Source organism: Prenolepis imparis, unplaced genomic scaffold, assembly GCF_030444845.1.
Source record: "Prenolepis imparis isolate NDT839.2.m4 unplaced genomic scaffold, iyPreImpa1.0 SCAF_5, whole genome shotgun sequence".
Classification (NCBI taxonomy): Eukaryota; Metazoa; Arthropoda; class Insecta; order Hymenoptera; family Formicidae; genus Prenolepis; species Prenolepis imparis.
In genome coordinates, this window is record NW_028141163.1 from 17,201,466 (window position 1) to 17,216,270 (window position 14,805).

Below are 14,805 nucleotides of genomic sequence, written 5' to 3' on the forward strand. Positions count from 1 at the left end.
TATGCGCGCATTTATCTATAGTACACGTCACGTATATTATAGAAAATGCGTGCATATGCGCTTTACGGAATTCAGCTATAGACTTCTTAATTACGTAATTGAGACATGCAATTGATATGCGTTGTTATCTTCAGGTCCGTGCGAGGGTGGCAAGGCCTGCGGAGAGTGCGCTGGCTGTCGCGTCGTGAATCACGTAGCTCAATGTAGCTGTCCCGCTAATTATTACGGCAACGCGTTAATCAATTGTGCCAAGACCATGATTCCTTGCGAGGGTTTGTGCGAGTGTGACGAGATCGGCTTTTGCACCACCAGTTGCCATAATCAGAACGACTGTTCTTGCGGAGAGGCTTGTTACAGTGGCAAGTGCCGCATCAAGTGCGACATCAATAATGCGTGTCCAAAGGTGAGTTCTGAGAATTTTCTAGTCTGCTTTTTGAAATATGTATATCCATATTAATATTAATTAATATATTGTAAAAATTAATATCTTATTAATATTAATTATTAATATATTATAAAAATTAATATTTTATTATATATATCTAATTGTAATTAAATTAATATTAATATATTGTAAAAATTAATGTTATTTAAAAAATTGTGTCTTATTAAATATAGGGCTACGTATGCGATGGAGGTTTGTGCCTGGTCGGCTGTCGCACTCATTCCGATTGTCCGTCATCGTTGTCGTGCACGAATGGTCAATGCGAGAATCCGTGTTCCGCTCATGGATCACCCTGCGGAATAAACGCACTCTGCCGCGTCTCGAGTCATCGCGCGGTCTGCTTATGCCCGGAAGGCTACCAGGGCGAACCGAGCCAGGAATGCTATCAACTCGAGTGTCATCACGACGACGATTGCGAGCCGAATAAGCGTTGCAGCGAGTACGGAGTCTGCACAAATCCGTGTCTACAGCATGGCGTTTGCGGCTTCAACGCGCAATGTCGTGTGATCAACCGGAAGGCGCAGTGTTCCTGCCCGCCAGGACATTTTGGCAATCCAAAGATCAATTGCAAGAAAGGTAAGTCTATTACGTTTGTGTAAAAATTATATTTACAAACGAGAAACAAATTAAATATATATTTTATATGTACTTTGATCATTTTCAGGCGGAGACGAATGTCTACGAAGGCCTTGCGGTGTTAACGCGAAATGCCGAGAAACTCTAAATGGTTTTGAATGCACGTGTGATCCAGGATGCCACGGTGATCCACATCAAGTGTGCCTCTGCGATGGCGATCTCTGCAAGGACACTCGTTGCGGAATCAACGCGGCCTGTCGAATTTACAAGAATCAACCGCAATGTTATTGCCCATCGAATCATCCATCGGGCGATCCGATGCACGCATGTACGTATTACCTTTTTCATTTTAATAAACGATTCAATAAGATATACACTAACCAATTGAAATAAATAAAAGTGCTCGACGCCTGTGAAAGAAAAAACACGAAGAGAAAAATCTTATCTTTTTTAATAATATTTTATTAAATAAATAAAGTATGAGATAGAAAGAGTAGGATTATACAATATCTCAAAAGTATATTTCAGCATTGTAGCAAAAAATAGTTATTATTCGAAATTATTGTTTTTGCACTAGCGTCATTAATAATTTGCTGATACAGGTAGCTCGGATAGAGATTTAGGAGACTGTCGAACGAATGGATGCGGAAAGAATGCCGAGTGTATTCGGGACGGAGCTATATTCGTCTGCCGATGTCCACCAGGTACTAGCGGATCACCCGATATCGAGTGCACGACAGGTAAGAAAACAGCCTATTACTAACTTTTTAACCGAGCAGATTAATTAATTTTATGTACAGCATTTGTGACTAGCGAGCAATACTGACAATCACAGGAACATGGTCCGTAGAATAACCATGTATCGTCTGGTAGGACTTTTTTTTTAAATAATAAACAGATGTATTAATCGAGTGAAATCGTTAACATGAGAGACAGATGTGATTGGAGCAGTATATAATCGCTACGCGATACTGAATATTTACATATATTTACTCACAGCAAAGAGAGTACAACATTACAAGTGTGTACATATATAAATATATACAATATATACATATATATATACAATATAAGACATACTGTACATAATTTTTTATAGAGAGAAAGAACACGTATCTCACACATATCTCACACATAACTTTATATGTAGAATGTTTATTTCAGTATCCAATCTGTCTTGAGGATGTACTCGTTAACCTTATAGTGCCACTTGAATACAAGGAGGTACATTTACAATCGACACCGTACTATTATATTTCTATATTCTAGGATTAGTACAGATTGGGAACTGCGAAAGGGACATTCTCATATACCCATGCTTGATATTTGCTGATATTCACGGGTTTTATTATTTCCTCCTATATTCTGAAATCTGTGGGGGCTTGTGTTGTAAATATCGCTGCTTGTAATTTCTTCGAGAAGATATATATATATATATATATATATATATATATATTTTTTTTTATAAAAGTTGTAAAGTCGTTGTTATTTATCTCTATACTTCTTCACAGAGCTACCCTACTTTCATCATATATAAATACAAAGCATGTGGTTTATGTTATTTGTGAGAAAGTTTCTTTTCACAGTTCTTATAAATGCTTTTTTCTTTTTTTTTCCTGTCCCACCCACCACCACGACCCACCACGACTGACTCTACACCGTTCAACTACACCACTATCGTGTGTGATAATAGAGCGCGAATGCACCAGCGACTTAGAGTGCCCCAATGAAAAAGCCTGCATAAATCTACAATGTCTGGACCCGTGCGCGCTACGCGGTGCCTGTGGGATCAATGCTCTGTGTCGAGTGGTTCTGCACAAGCCGCGTTGTTCGTGCCCGCAGTGCTATATCGGCATGCCCCACACGGCCTGCCATCCAGATTCTAAATGCGATACGCTCAATCCTAAACCTACGCCGAGCATCGGTTGTTCCTCCGACTACGACTGCCCAGAGAGCCTCTCCTGCCACTCCCAGACAGGCGAGTGTCGTGATCCGTGTTTGAGTTATCGGTATGCCTGCGAGGTCAACAAGAGGTGTCAGGTACGGAATCGCAAGCCCACGTGCGTATGCAAATACGGCTTCGTGGTCAACGAAATCGGGGAATTGACCTGCGCCCCTGACACGCTCACCTGCTCGAGGGACTTCGATTGCCCGTCGAACGCCGCGTGCGTCAACGGGAAATGTCAGAATCCCTGTAACGTGCGAAACAAAAGACCGTGCCCGGCCGATAAAACCTGCGATGTCCTGGACCACCGTCCCGTATGCATTTGCACCAAAAACTGCAATCCCTCCCTCTCCATTTGCCTGCGAGACAGTGGCTGCTCTCCAGACTTGGCGTGCCGCAACTATCGCTGCGTGGACCCATGCAGAAACTCCACCTGTCCGGCTGATGCCCCCTGTTACGTGGAGGAGCACAAGCCTATCTGCAAGTTCTGTCCCCCCGGCTTTGTGCCAGATACTAAATATGGATGCATGAAAGGTAAACACCATTTCTCAGAAACACTAAGTCTGAGTCTTGTCATTAGCCGTTTTTATCACGTCTTTACATTGCCTGGCCTTACACGAGACATACGATTGCTACTTTTCAGTCTTTTCATCGTTCAGACAGCAAAATATGCTGAAAATTTTACTTTACTCTCCTCTTATGATCGCTTATAACTATTTTAATATATTCACGAAATTGGTTTATACGATGACGCATTATGCAGATGCATATTTTTTTCCTGTTTTGTTGTCTGGACGCATATATTTCAGGTTCCCAGTTACAGATCTTATACGTTACAAGTATCTTCCCTATACCCTAAACTCCTGCTCTACTCTGCCGATTTCCTCTGCCGATTTATTCTCAAGGATTTTTCCGTTACATCTGTCTCTGTAAAGACCTAAAATATAATGTTTCTTATAATCAGCTTAGCTATTACAATGCGAGCATGCTAACTCTTAATTTGTAGTAATTGAAATGAACTGTAAACTGATCTGTAGCGTAGCCCTAATTAAAATCGCTTCTCGATTTCAGTTTTTTTTACCACTTTATCAGTTATTATGTTTACGTTATATTGTATCCGCAGCAGTTCTTCACCCCATGCCTAAGCCAGTTTGCGAGTCCGATGATGACTGCAGTGACGTAGAAGCCTGCGTCGAAAGTTCCTGCGTTGATCCCTGTATCAACGAGTGTCGATTGGCAGTTCAATGCCGGGTTGAAGCGCACAGGCCTATTTGCAGTTGCGATCCTAACGATAAACATTGTATATATAGCGGCGTAACAACGTTGCGTTCTATAGATTCAGATCACGCATCTTCCGAAACCGTTCGCACTACATTACGAACGACAACGAGCACTAATCTTCCGCCATCTACACCTCCTATTTCCACCACAGAGATATCAATCGGTTCATACACGGAGGAAAGTACAGTTCCTTTAACCGAAGTTACTGAAAATTTGTTGGAAAATATTACCACCGAAATAAGTGTATCGGATACGACAGTCGCATCGACAAGCGTATCTTCGATATTAAATGCAACTGAAATTAATATTTCAAACGATACTTTGATTCCAACGACAAATGTTGATATTTTAGAGAACGTTACGTCTAGTCGTTTTACCACTTCGATATTCGAAAGTACTGATTTTATTGAAACTACTTCGACGGAGTATACAACAGCACGTACGATTACTTCCGAAATTGAATCGACAACTAATTCTCTTACTCCAACAGAAGAAACTATTACAGAAAATTTATTTTCTTCTACCACAACTGCGATTTCTGATAAGGGCCTTGAAACAACGACAATTTCTAAATCGACGGAAGTAAATAACATTACAGAAGTTCCTGAAAATGTAACTATGGTTCCTACTACAGAAGTTCCTAATATAAATGTTGAAGAAACTTCAATAGCTACAACGACAGAATATTTTACTACACAGTATTATACTTTTTTACATTTGACCACAGAATCTAAAGAATTGACAGGAAAACCGTTAGAAGAAATTACTGAATCACATGTGGAAAATAGCACGATGAGTTTTACAACGCTTTCTATGGAAACAAATCATACGGTATCTCCGAATATTTTAGAGCATACTGAAACGTCTACGATAAATATTGAAGAAACTACACAAGAATCGAGCACTACAGAACAATATAGCACTCCTGAATATTCTACAGAGCAATATTCTACGATAAAACAATTTAGAACATCGCAGCAATCTACAGAACAATACACTACTTCGAAACAATACACCGAAGAGTTTACAGAATATATTCCTACTACAGAACGTTATGGCACATCTGAATTTACCACTGAACGTTCCACTACAGAACAGCTTACGACTTCAGAACAGACTACAGAACATTATGGCACATCTGAATTTACCACGGAAAAACGCTCTACTACAGAACAGCTTACGACACCAGAACAGACTACAAAACAATACATTACATTTGCACAATCTACAGAACAAATCTCGTCTACGGAACAATATAGCACTTCCGAATACTCTACAGAGCAATATTCTACGATGAAACAATTCAGAACGTCGCAGAAACCTACTGAACAATACACCGAAGAGTTTACAGAATATATTCCTACTACAGAACGTTATGGCACATCTGAATTTACCACAGAACGTTCCACTATAGAACAGCTTACGACACCAGAACAGGCTACAGAACAATATAGCACTCCTGAATATTCTACGATAAAACAATTCAAAACATCGCAGCAACCTACAGAACCATACACTACTTCGCAAGAGTTTACAGAATATATTCCTACAGAACGTGGCACATCTGAATATAGTACAGAAGAAAGTTCCACTACAGAACAACTTACGACATCAGAACAAATCACAAAACAATACACTACACTTGCACAACCTACAGAACAGATTTCAACTATGGAACAACATCGTACTTCTGAATATTTTACAGAAGAATATTCTACTACGGAACAGCTTAAAACATCACAACAACCTACAGAAGAAGCCACTCCTTCGAAACAGTATACTACTATTGAAGAATCGACAGAACAGACTTCCACTACAGAACAACGCACTATACCTGAACAATCTATGGAACAGATCTCTACTACAGGAAAGTATAGTACTTTTGAATATCCTACCAAAGAACATTCTACTACAGAAGAACTTACGACATCAGAACAAATCACAAAACAATACACTACACTTGCACAACCTACAGAACAGGTTTCAACTACGGAACAACATCGTACTTCTGAATATTTTACAGAAGAATATTCTACTACGGAACAGCTTAAAACATCACAACAACCTACAGAAGAAGCTACTACTGCGAAACAGTATACTACTATTGAAGAATCGACAGAACAGACTTCCACTACAGAACAACGCACTATACCTGAACAATCTATGGAACAGATCTCTACTACAGGAAAGTATAGTACTTTTGAATATCCTACCAAAGAACATTCTACTACAGAAGAACTTACGACATCAGAACAAATCACAAAACAATACACTACACTTGCACAACCTACAGAACAGGTTTCAACTACGGAACAACATCGTACTTCTGAATATTTTACAGAAGAATATTCTACTACGGAACAGCTTAAAACATCACAACAACCTACAGAAGAAGCTACTACTGCGAAACAGTATACTACTATTGAAGAATCGACAGAACAGACTTCCACTACAGAACAACGCACTATACCTGAACAATCTACGGAACAGATCTCTACTACAGGAAAGTATAGTACTTTTGAATATCCTATGGAAGGACATTCTACTACAGAAGAACAGCTTGTCACATCTACGCAATCGTTCTTTACTACGGTACAGCATAATACAGAAGAATATTCTACTGTAAAGAGTCTCACTACATTTGAAAAATCTACAAAGCAATACTCGACTATGGAACAGCATCCTACGATAGAATATTCTACAACAGAACAATATGCGACAGTGCAATATTCTACGGAACAATCCAGCACGCCTGAAATTATTTGGAATAAAATAAATATGACTTGCAACTTGGATACGGATTGCACGGAATGCGAGACTTGCGTGGATCGTTTATGCCAGAATCCGTGCAAGGCCAGTAATCCATGCTCAGAGAACCTTTTATGCGACGTTCTGAATCATCGGCCTGTGTGCTTAGAATCCGAGCAGAGTACGTCTAATTGTAGCATATTGCCAGGTAAACATTTTTCTCGTCGGGAGTTTTGTAATTGTGGTATATCATTTCATGTGTCTCACTGTCATATACCGATCTTCTCTACAAGCTTCCTCCAATACGATTCCGTCATTATCGTATTATCCAGATGAAAATTGGAAGCAACCAATTCTGGAGAGTGTAAACATTGCTTGCTGAATGATCGGTCGTTTCATGAAATGGCTCATCCGTGTAATGAATAAGAGAATGTCATCGATATTATAAGGGCGACGCCTTATAAAAATCGAATGCTCGACGGTAAATCGAACACCTCTCTATGTCCCATAATTAATGGCCCAAAATTGTCAACAGACAGTCATCAGACACTGTCTTCCCAAATGCAGACAAGGACTGCTGCATTAGCGCTCTTTGCATGATTATGTATATTAACAGCTTCCGCACGACTTTCTGTGTTTTATAGCTATCTAACTTGTAATAAACTGCAATTTTCCTTGTCTATATGCTTAAGGGAAATCGTCTTTTACGCATACTGTCCACTACTGCATATAAAGCAACTCTTGTCACAAGATCAATGTTATTGTAAATAATATAGAGCGTAATTATAAAAAAGAATTACTTGAAAGTAGACACATCAATGTCTCTCTTATACTTGACACATATAACACAAATATTATTATGTCTCATAAAAGAAAAAGTATACATTGTTCTTGTTAATATATTTATGTATCTGATGTGATAGATCTAAGTAAAGTGTTATAGCTACCATTTTTTTTGGTAGAATATACCAAGATATAGATATGGTTAAAGATTAGGTCAAATAGATTTTCTGTTGGGACGTGTATATTAACATTCCATGACGCTCTCGTCTCGCTCGTGACATCAACTTCCGCATCTAATACGAATCTGTTTCGTTAGACGTGAAATGCACCACGCATACCGACTGTCCCATCCAACTGGCTTGCGTGAACCAACAATGCGTGAATCCTTGCAACCTGGGCAATCCGTGCGACTTCGTCGAAGCTTGTCACGTTCAATATCATAGGCCGGTTTGCGTCAAAGGTAAGAGTCACGATTAAGTCGAACAACATATTTTGCATATATTCATTTTCGAAAAAAATAAAATCATTATTTTATCCAATTCTTTCAGTGGAGAGCAACGAAGCGGAGTGTCCTTACTGTCCACCCGGTATGCAATGCGATCTGTCAACAAATACATGCGTCAAAGGTTCGTACGAGTGTCGACATCGTGTTTGGATTCATCTGATTTTATTTTCAGTCATTTATAGCCGTCGAAAGATTTGTAAATATGTATGTATGTACTGTACATATATATATATATATATATATATATATATATCTCTATCTATCACGTATATATTTTGCAAATTTATATAGATTTCTTCTTTCTTTAAAAAAAAAGCACAGAATATTTAATGATACTATATCTTTCCTATATTTGGGAGAATATTTTTCTCCCGATTCGCATATACGCAAGAAAGCCTAATGCAATAGAAAAGAAGAAAAAATGACACACATGCTGCGCAAAAAGAAATTTTCATTTCAAGTTCTATAACTCGTGCACTACACTTTCTGGGGCTACATGGGCTTTCTCACTCTTTCTTTAGCGGGTTGCACTAGCAACAGGGATTGCCCGCTGACAGAGGCGTGCATCGGGCATACTTGCCAGGAGCCGTGTCTAGTTCGAAATCCTTGTGCGGAACATGCTGTTTGTATTAACACAAATCATGGAGCAGATTGCAGTTGTGAAGAAGGCTATCATGGAAACGGATTCTCCTATTGTGATTTGCGTAAGTTTCGACAATATAAAAAATTTATACGATATAAGTAATTTATATATATTTTTTATATATATTTACCATATTATATATAATTTATATATACATATATAAAACTTTCTATATAATTTATATATATAAATATTTACATATTTCTCCCTGCATACTTTATATATATAAATTTATCAACTATCTATTTAAAGCAATATAGATTGGGAATGTGTATTAAAAATTATTAATGGTGTACACACATAAATAGATTATAAAAAATTATAAAATAATTCAATGAGAGATTAAATCATTAAACTTATATAGATAGATTGACATTAAAATCAGCATATTTTGCCATTTTAGAAGAAGAAGCGAAGAATATTTGTCAATACAACGAAGATTGTCCTCCGAACAAATACTGTGATCGACTCAATAGACAGTGTATCAATCCTTGCATCGAGTTCGACTGCGGAGAAAATACAAAGTGCGTCTCTAGTAATCATCAGGCCCAGTGCACGTGTCTTCCAGGATATCAAGGAAATCCCCAAATTGGCTGCCACGAAATACCGATTTCCGATCCTTGCGTTCCAAATCCTTGCGGTTTGAATGCGTTGTGCGAGAATGATAATGGAAATCCCGTCTGCTTCTGTCCGAAAGGTCTAACCGGAAGTCCATTCGAGCAATGCAGTATGTATAAAGTTTTATGTAATATTACAACAATCTCTCATTTATGTATACTCCAGTCAAATATGTAGATAATTTATCTTGCATATAAATATTATTGCGAAATGTAAAAATAATTAATTAAATAATTAATTAATAAGTAAATAATTAATAAATAATTAATTTCTAATCAATTCTGTATCTAGTTCCTGAAGGCGATCAATGCGACGGCGATCCTTGCGGGGTTAACTCGGGCTGTCGGATGGTTAACGGACAAGTGAGATGCTTCTGTCTGCCAGGATACGAAGGAAATCCGCCGCATTCACCCTGTACACTTCCCAGTACTACCTGCGATCCTTCTCCATGCGGCCCCAATACTCGCTGTTCCGTATTGGACAATGGCTTCGCGAAGTGTACCTGTCTACCAGGATACATCGAAAGTCCGAACACTATTAGAGGATGCGTTCCGAAAACCGATCAATGCGAATTTAATCCGTGTGGTTTCGGAGCGAGGTGCAACAGCACGAGAGTACCACCTTGTTACTGTCCGGATCTCATGATTGGAAATCCATACAAAAGTTGCGGAGGTAATTATTACTAGTTATTCAATAATATTGATTTAAAAAAAAAAGAAATTATTCTATCAAACAAATAACAAATATTAAAAATTGTATTTAATGCAATTTTTTAAACATAAACTATTGATTCTTTTTAGAATATAAATTATTCTAAAGTTTTATCATTTTGTTTGTTTGAGATACATGGTTTTTTTTAGATTTTTGTTAAATATATCTTGCTTTTGAATTGTTTTCAAAGTTATAGTATTGTAAAAATATTTGCCTTCTGTAATGATTATCTTAAATGATAAAGTAAAATGCAAATAACATGTTATAATCAATAATAAAATATTTTAATTATTTAATTAATTAATTTTAATTATTTAATTTATTTATTTTAATTATTTTAATTATTTAATTTAATTTAATTATGTAGCACGGCCAGTGGAACCGTATGATCCTTGTCTGTTATCACCCTGCGGCAAGAACGCCATTTGTACGGCGATCGACGGTATAGCTAAATGCACATGCATACCGCCCTTCATCGGCAATCCTTACATAGACGGTTGCGAAGCCGAGTGTATTGTTAATCGAGATTGCGAGAGTCACCTGGCTTGCTTCAATCAACACTGCAGAGATCCGTGTCCAGGCGTGTGCGGTGCGAACGCGCACTGCGAAGTCATCGATCATCTTCCGATGTGTTCTTGCTTGCCGGGATACACCGGCGATCCATTCAGAGCCTGCAAAGTAGAGAAACCTTGTACGTAGATATATTTTTATTTGCATATCCGCTTTGCTTCTTATTTTCTATATAGTACTACGTCAATTTATATGACAAAGCTTCAGATTTATATTTACAATTTGTTATATGATATTTAAACAATTTTCTACATTTCTATGTTGACGAATATTCTATTTTAAGATGGATATACAATTAAAATTATAGTAAAATCAGGGTTTATACTCCCTTGAAAACCTGGTATTCTCAGGGAATTTTGTTTTATCTTGAAAAATCAGGGAATTTTCTCATGAAATTTGATTGGGATTCAGGGAATTAAAAAAATTGTCCTTTTGATAATTTTATTCTTATATTTAGCACTTAAGAAATATATGTCTAACATATATTTGCAATATTGAAGTTTTTTTAAAATATGATTTTTTAAATTGAAGATCTATTTTTCAAAATATCAAGATCTTATATATAATAAGTTTCATAGAAAATTGTTTAAATAAATTATATAATATTCCTTATTTATTTAATAAATAAATAATAATTTAATAAATAATTTATTTAAATAAATTAGTATTCCTCAAGACATTTATACTAAAATTATTCTTATTGTTAAATTATTTTTTGTTTTATATATTTATCTTCTATTTTTGCATATATTTTAGTGTTTAGATATAGTTATATATCGCACTTATTGTCCAAATTAATTTTACAATTAAGAAATCAATATTAAATGCTAAACTGCACTCTTGATAACTTATTTTAAAAGGCTGCACCTATTAATTTTCTTATTTTACTTGGAATTTTAAACGAAATCTCTGGAAGATCAGGGAATTCTCAGGGAAATTTTTTACAACATTTGAGTAGACACCCTGAAAATTGACCATAAATAATTTATTAATTATATGACCGTAAACATGAAAATAATAAGAAGTCTGATTTAATTTTATTGTTTTTACAGTAGTACCAGATCAGAATCCGTGTATGCCATCGCCATGCGGTCCGCACAGTATTTGCCGTGTGATGAACGATCGTGCAGTTTGCTCCTGCAGTCCGGGTTATCAAGGTACTCCGCCGCATTGCCGTCCAGAGTGTCTCGTTAGCACGGAATGCCCGCTTCATCTGGCTTGCATTAATCAAAAGTGTAATGATCCTTGCCCGGAATTGTGCGGTTTGAATGCCGATTGTCAAGTCATCAATCACAATCCTATCTGTAGCTGTCCTCGTCAGTACATCGGCGATCCGTTTACGCATTGTTCTAAAGAAGGTAATTATGTTAGCAGACTTTTATTAAATATAAAATATGTGTATATTATATGATATGTTTATATTATATATTGCTAATTAGTAATGACAAATAAACAAATAATTTAATTAGTAATTAAAACACACGTTTGTTTTTTTTATTTTGTTTTATTTTCAAATATATGGCGCAAGAGAGAGGGAAACGATTTTTATATTATAATTTATATTATAATACTATATTATAATATATTATATTATAATTATATATATAGGGTATGAGTAAAAATTCTTTTTATGAAATTAAATTTTTTATAAATGAGAAATAGGTAGGTAATATATAATTTATTATATATTAAACATATTTTTTTCTACATGAAAAAAATTTTCGTTTTTAGAACCTTTACCGCCAACCACTGTGAATCCTTGTTTGCCATCGCCTTGCGGGCCCAACGCTGATTGTCGCGTGCAAGAAGATCATCCTATATGCACATGCATCAGCGGTATGTTCGGAGCACCGCCGAATTGCAGACCGGAGTGCGTGATCGATCAAGATTGCATCAGTTCTTTGGCTTGTATTCAAAAGAAGTGTCTGGATCCGTGTATTGGATCATGCGGTTTCAACACGAATTGTGCGGTGCAGAATCATCGACCTATATGTCAATGTTACGAAGGCTACGAAGGTGATCCTTTCTCAGGTTGCGCCAAAGGTAAGATTTTCATTTTAACGATTTCTAAAATGAATACTCGATTTGTAATTTGCATACTCTAAATATTTCTTCGTTTTATAGCCATTTTCCCAGCGCAATTGCCATGCGATCCTTCGCCTTGCGGTGCAAACGCCGTATGTAAAGAGCGAAACGGCGCGGGTTCTTGCACCTGTCTGCCCGATTATACCGGTGATCCGTACGAGGGTTGCAGACCGGAGTGCGTGCAGAACTCGGATTGCACCCACACGAAGGCTTGCATCAACAACAAGTGCAAGGATCCCTGTATAGGAGCGTGCGGAATTAACGCGCAATGCCAAGTTTATAATCATCAGCCATCCTGCAGCTGCCTCTACGGTTACACTGGAGATCCACTTACGTCTTGCCACGTGCCAATAAGTAAATTTCTGACATTTCCATTTTGTAAGGATGAAGTGCTCGAGCTAGAGTTTCTCACATAATAATTAGAACAACAGATATATACGACATTCTACATATATTTCTGATTTAATGCATCATTCCGTGCTCTTATTGTATACGATACCTAACCAGAATACTAATAAAAATTATTATTCTAATTCTTCATCCTTAATTAGAGAAACTCTAATTCGAGCGACGTATTCAATTCTCTTTTTAACACGGTTTATCTCTCATAGAGCCTCCGGTACCAGGTGATACGTGTCAACCATCTCCCTGCGGACCCTACAGCAACTGCCGTGTTATCGATAATCACGCAGTATGCTCATGTCAACCTAATTATATCGGTAGTCCACCGTCCTGCCGACTGGAATGCGTCGTCAGCACGGATTGTAGCCCGAACGCGGCGTGCATCAATCAGAGATGCAAGGATCCATGCGTAGGCACGTGCGGCGTAAATGCAGATTGTCGAGTGATCAATCATAATCCCGTCTGCATTTGCGCGATCGATTATAGCGGAGATCCGTTCTTTGGATGCGTCAAAGAAGGTAAGAGTTTCAAGCTTATTTCAATCACTGTCTTAAGTTTTTCGTCTTCGATATATCCCAAATATTTAAAAGATTTATATGTTTAAAATCTATTATAATATAATATATTATATTATAATATATAATATATATATATTATATAAATAATATATTATTTTGTGAAATAGTGATATATAAATTAGTAAAAATAATATATTTTATATCACTATTTCACAAAATATTTTATTGTTTTAATTTTCACATAATTTCTATATAATTGTTTTAATGTTTATCTCTATGCGATTGCAGTAGAGGTAACACCAGCACCAAGACCGAGCGGCAATCCTTGCGTTCCCTCGCCATGTGGACCGAATTCCCAGTGTCGGGTAATTGACGGCTTCCCCGCGTGCTCGTGTTTGCCGAATTACGTGGGCCGGGCGCCAAATTGCCGTCCCGAGTGTGTCATAAACGAAGGATGTCCCGGAAATCTAGCGTGTCAGAACGAGCAATGTGTAGATCCGTGCCCAGGCTCTTGCGGCGTGAACACGTATTGCAATGTCGTGAAGCACAATCCCGTCTGCATCTGTAACGACGGTTACACCGGCAATCCATTTACGGAATGTACACCTATCGTGGAAGGTTTGTTCCTTTAACATATATACATATATCTTAGATCATGCGAAATATTATATATCTGTGCGTTACAGTAATATAATATATGTGTATACTCCCGGGAAAAATTTTGAAAACCTAGTATTCTCAGGGATTTTGTTTTATCTTGAAAAATCAGGGAATTCTCCTGGAATTTAGTTCGGATTCAGGGAATTTTTTTAAAAAATTGCCCTTTTGATAATTTTACTCTTATTTAACACTTAAGAAACATGTGTAACATATCTCTGCAATATTTAAGTGTTTTTAAAATGTGATTTTTTTAAATTGAAAATCTATTTTTCAAGATATCAAGATCTTATGTAAGTTTCATAGAAAATTGTTCAA

The 14,805-nt window shown here is 37.0% G+C and overlaps 1 protein-coding gene across 5 annotated transcripts in view; it reads left to right on the top strand.

Moving 5' to 3' along the window:
• Window positions 1-14,805, top strand: part of Dpy (fibrillin-like protein dumpy) — a 119,844-nt gene that overhangs the window by 49,932 nt on the left and 55,107 nt on the right. For 4 of the 5 annotated variants that reach the window (XM_083037675.1, XM_083037679.1, XM_083037678.1 and 1 more), the window contains 17 exons: window positions 135-403; window positions 619-1,021; window positions 1,110-1,349; window positions 1,624-1,761; window positions 2,715-3,500; window positions 4,090-7,203; window positions 8,095-8,238; window positions 8,327-8,404; window positions 8,805-8,987; window positions 9,330-9,653; window positions 9,836-10,216; window positions 10,623-10,946; window positions 11,878-12,183; window positions 12,557-12,868; window positions 12,950-13,264; window positions 13,522-13,830; window positions 14,119-14,448. In XM_083037675.1, the coding sequence (XP_082893801.1) occupies window positions 135-403; window positions 619-1,021; window positions 1,110-1,349; window positions 1,624-1,761; window positions 2,715-3,500; window positions 4,090-7,203; window positions 8,095-8,238; window positions 8,327-8,404; window positions 8,805-8,987; window positions 9,330-9,653; window positions 9,836-10,216; window positions 10,623-10,946; window positions 11,878-12,183; window positions 12,557-12,868; window positions 12,950-13,264; window positions 13,522-13,830; window positions 14,119-14,448 (7,956 nt within the window). The remainder of the gene's footprint in view (window positions 1-134; window positions 404-618; window positions 1,022-1,109; window positions 1,350-1,623; window positions 1,762-2,714; window positions 3,501-4,089; window positions 7,204-8,094; window positions 8,239-8,326; window positions 8,405-8,804; window positions 8,988-9,329; window positions 9,654-9,835; window positions 10,217-10,622; window positions 10,947-11,877; window positions 12,184-12,556; window positions 12,869-12,949; window positions 13,265-13,521; window positions 13,831-14,118; window positions 14,449-14,805) is intronic. The other variant, XM_083037677.1, reaches the window with a different exon arrangement.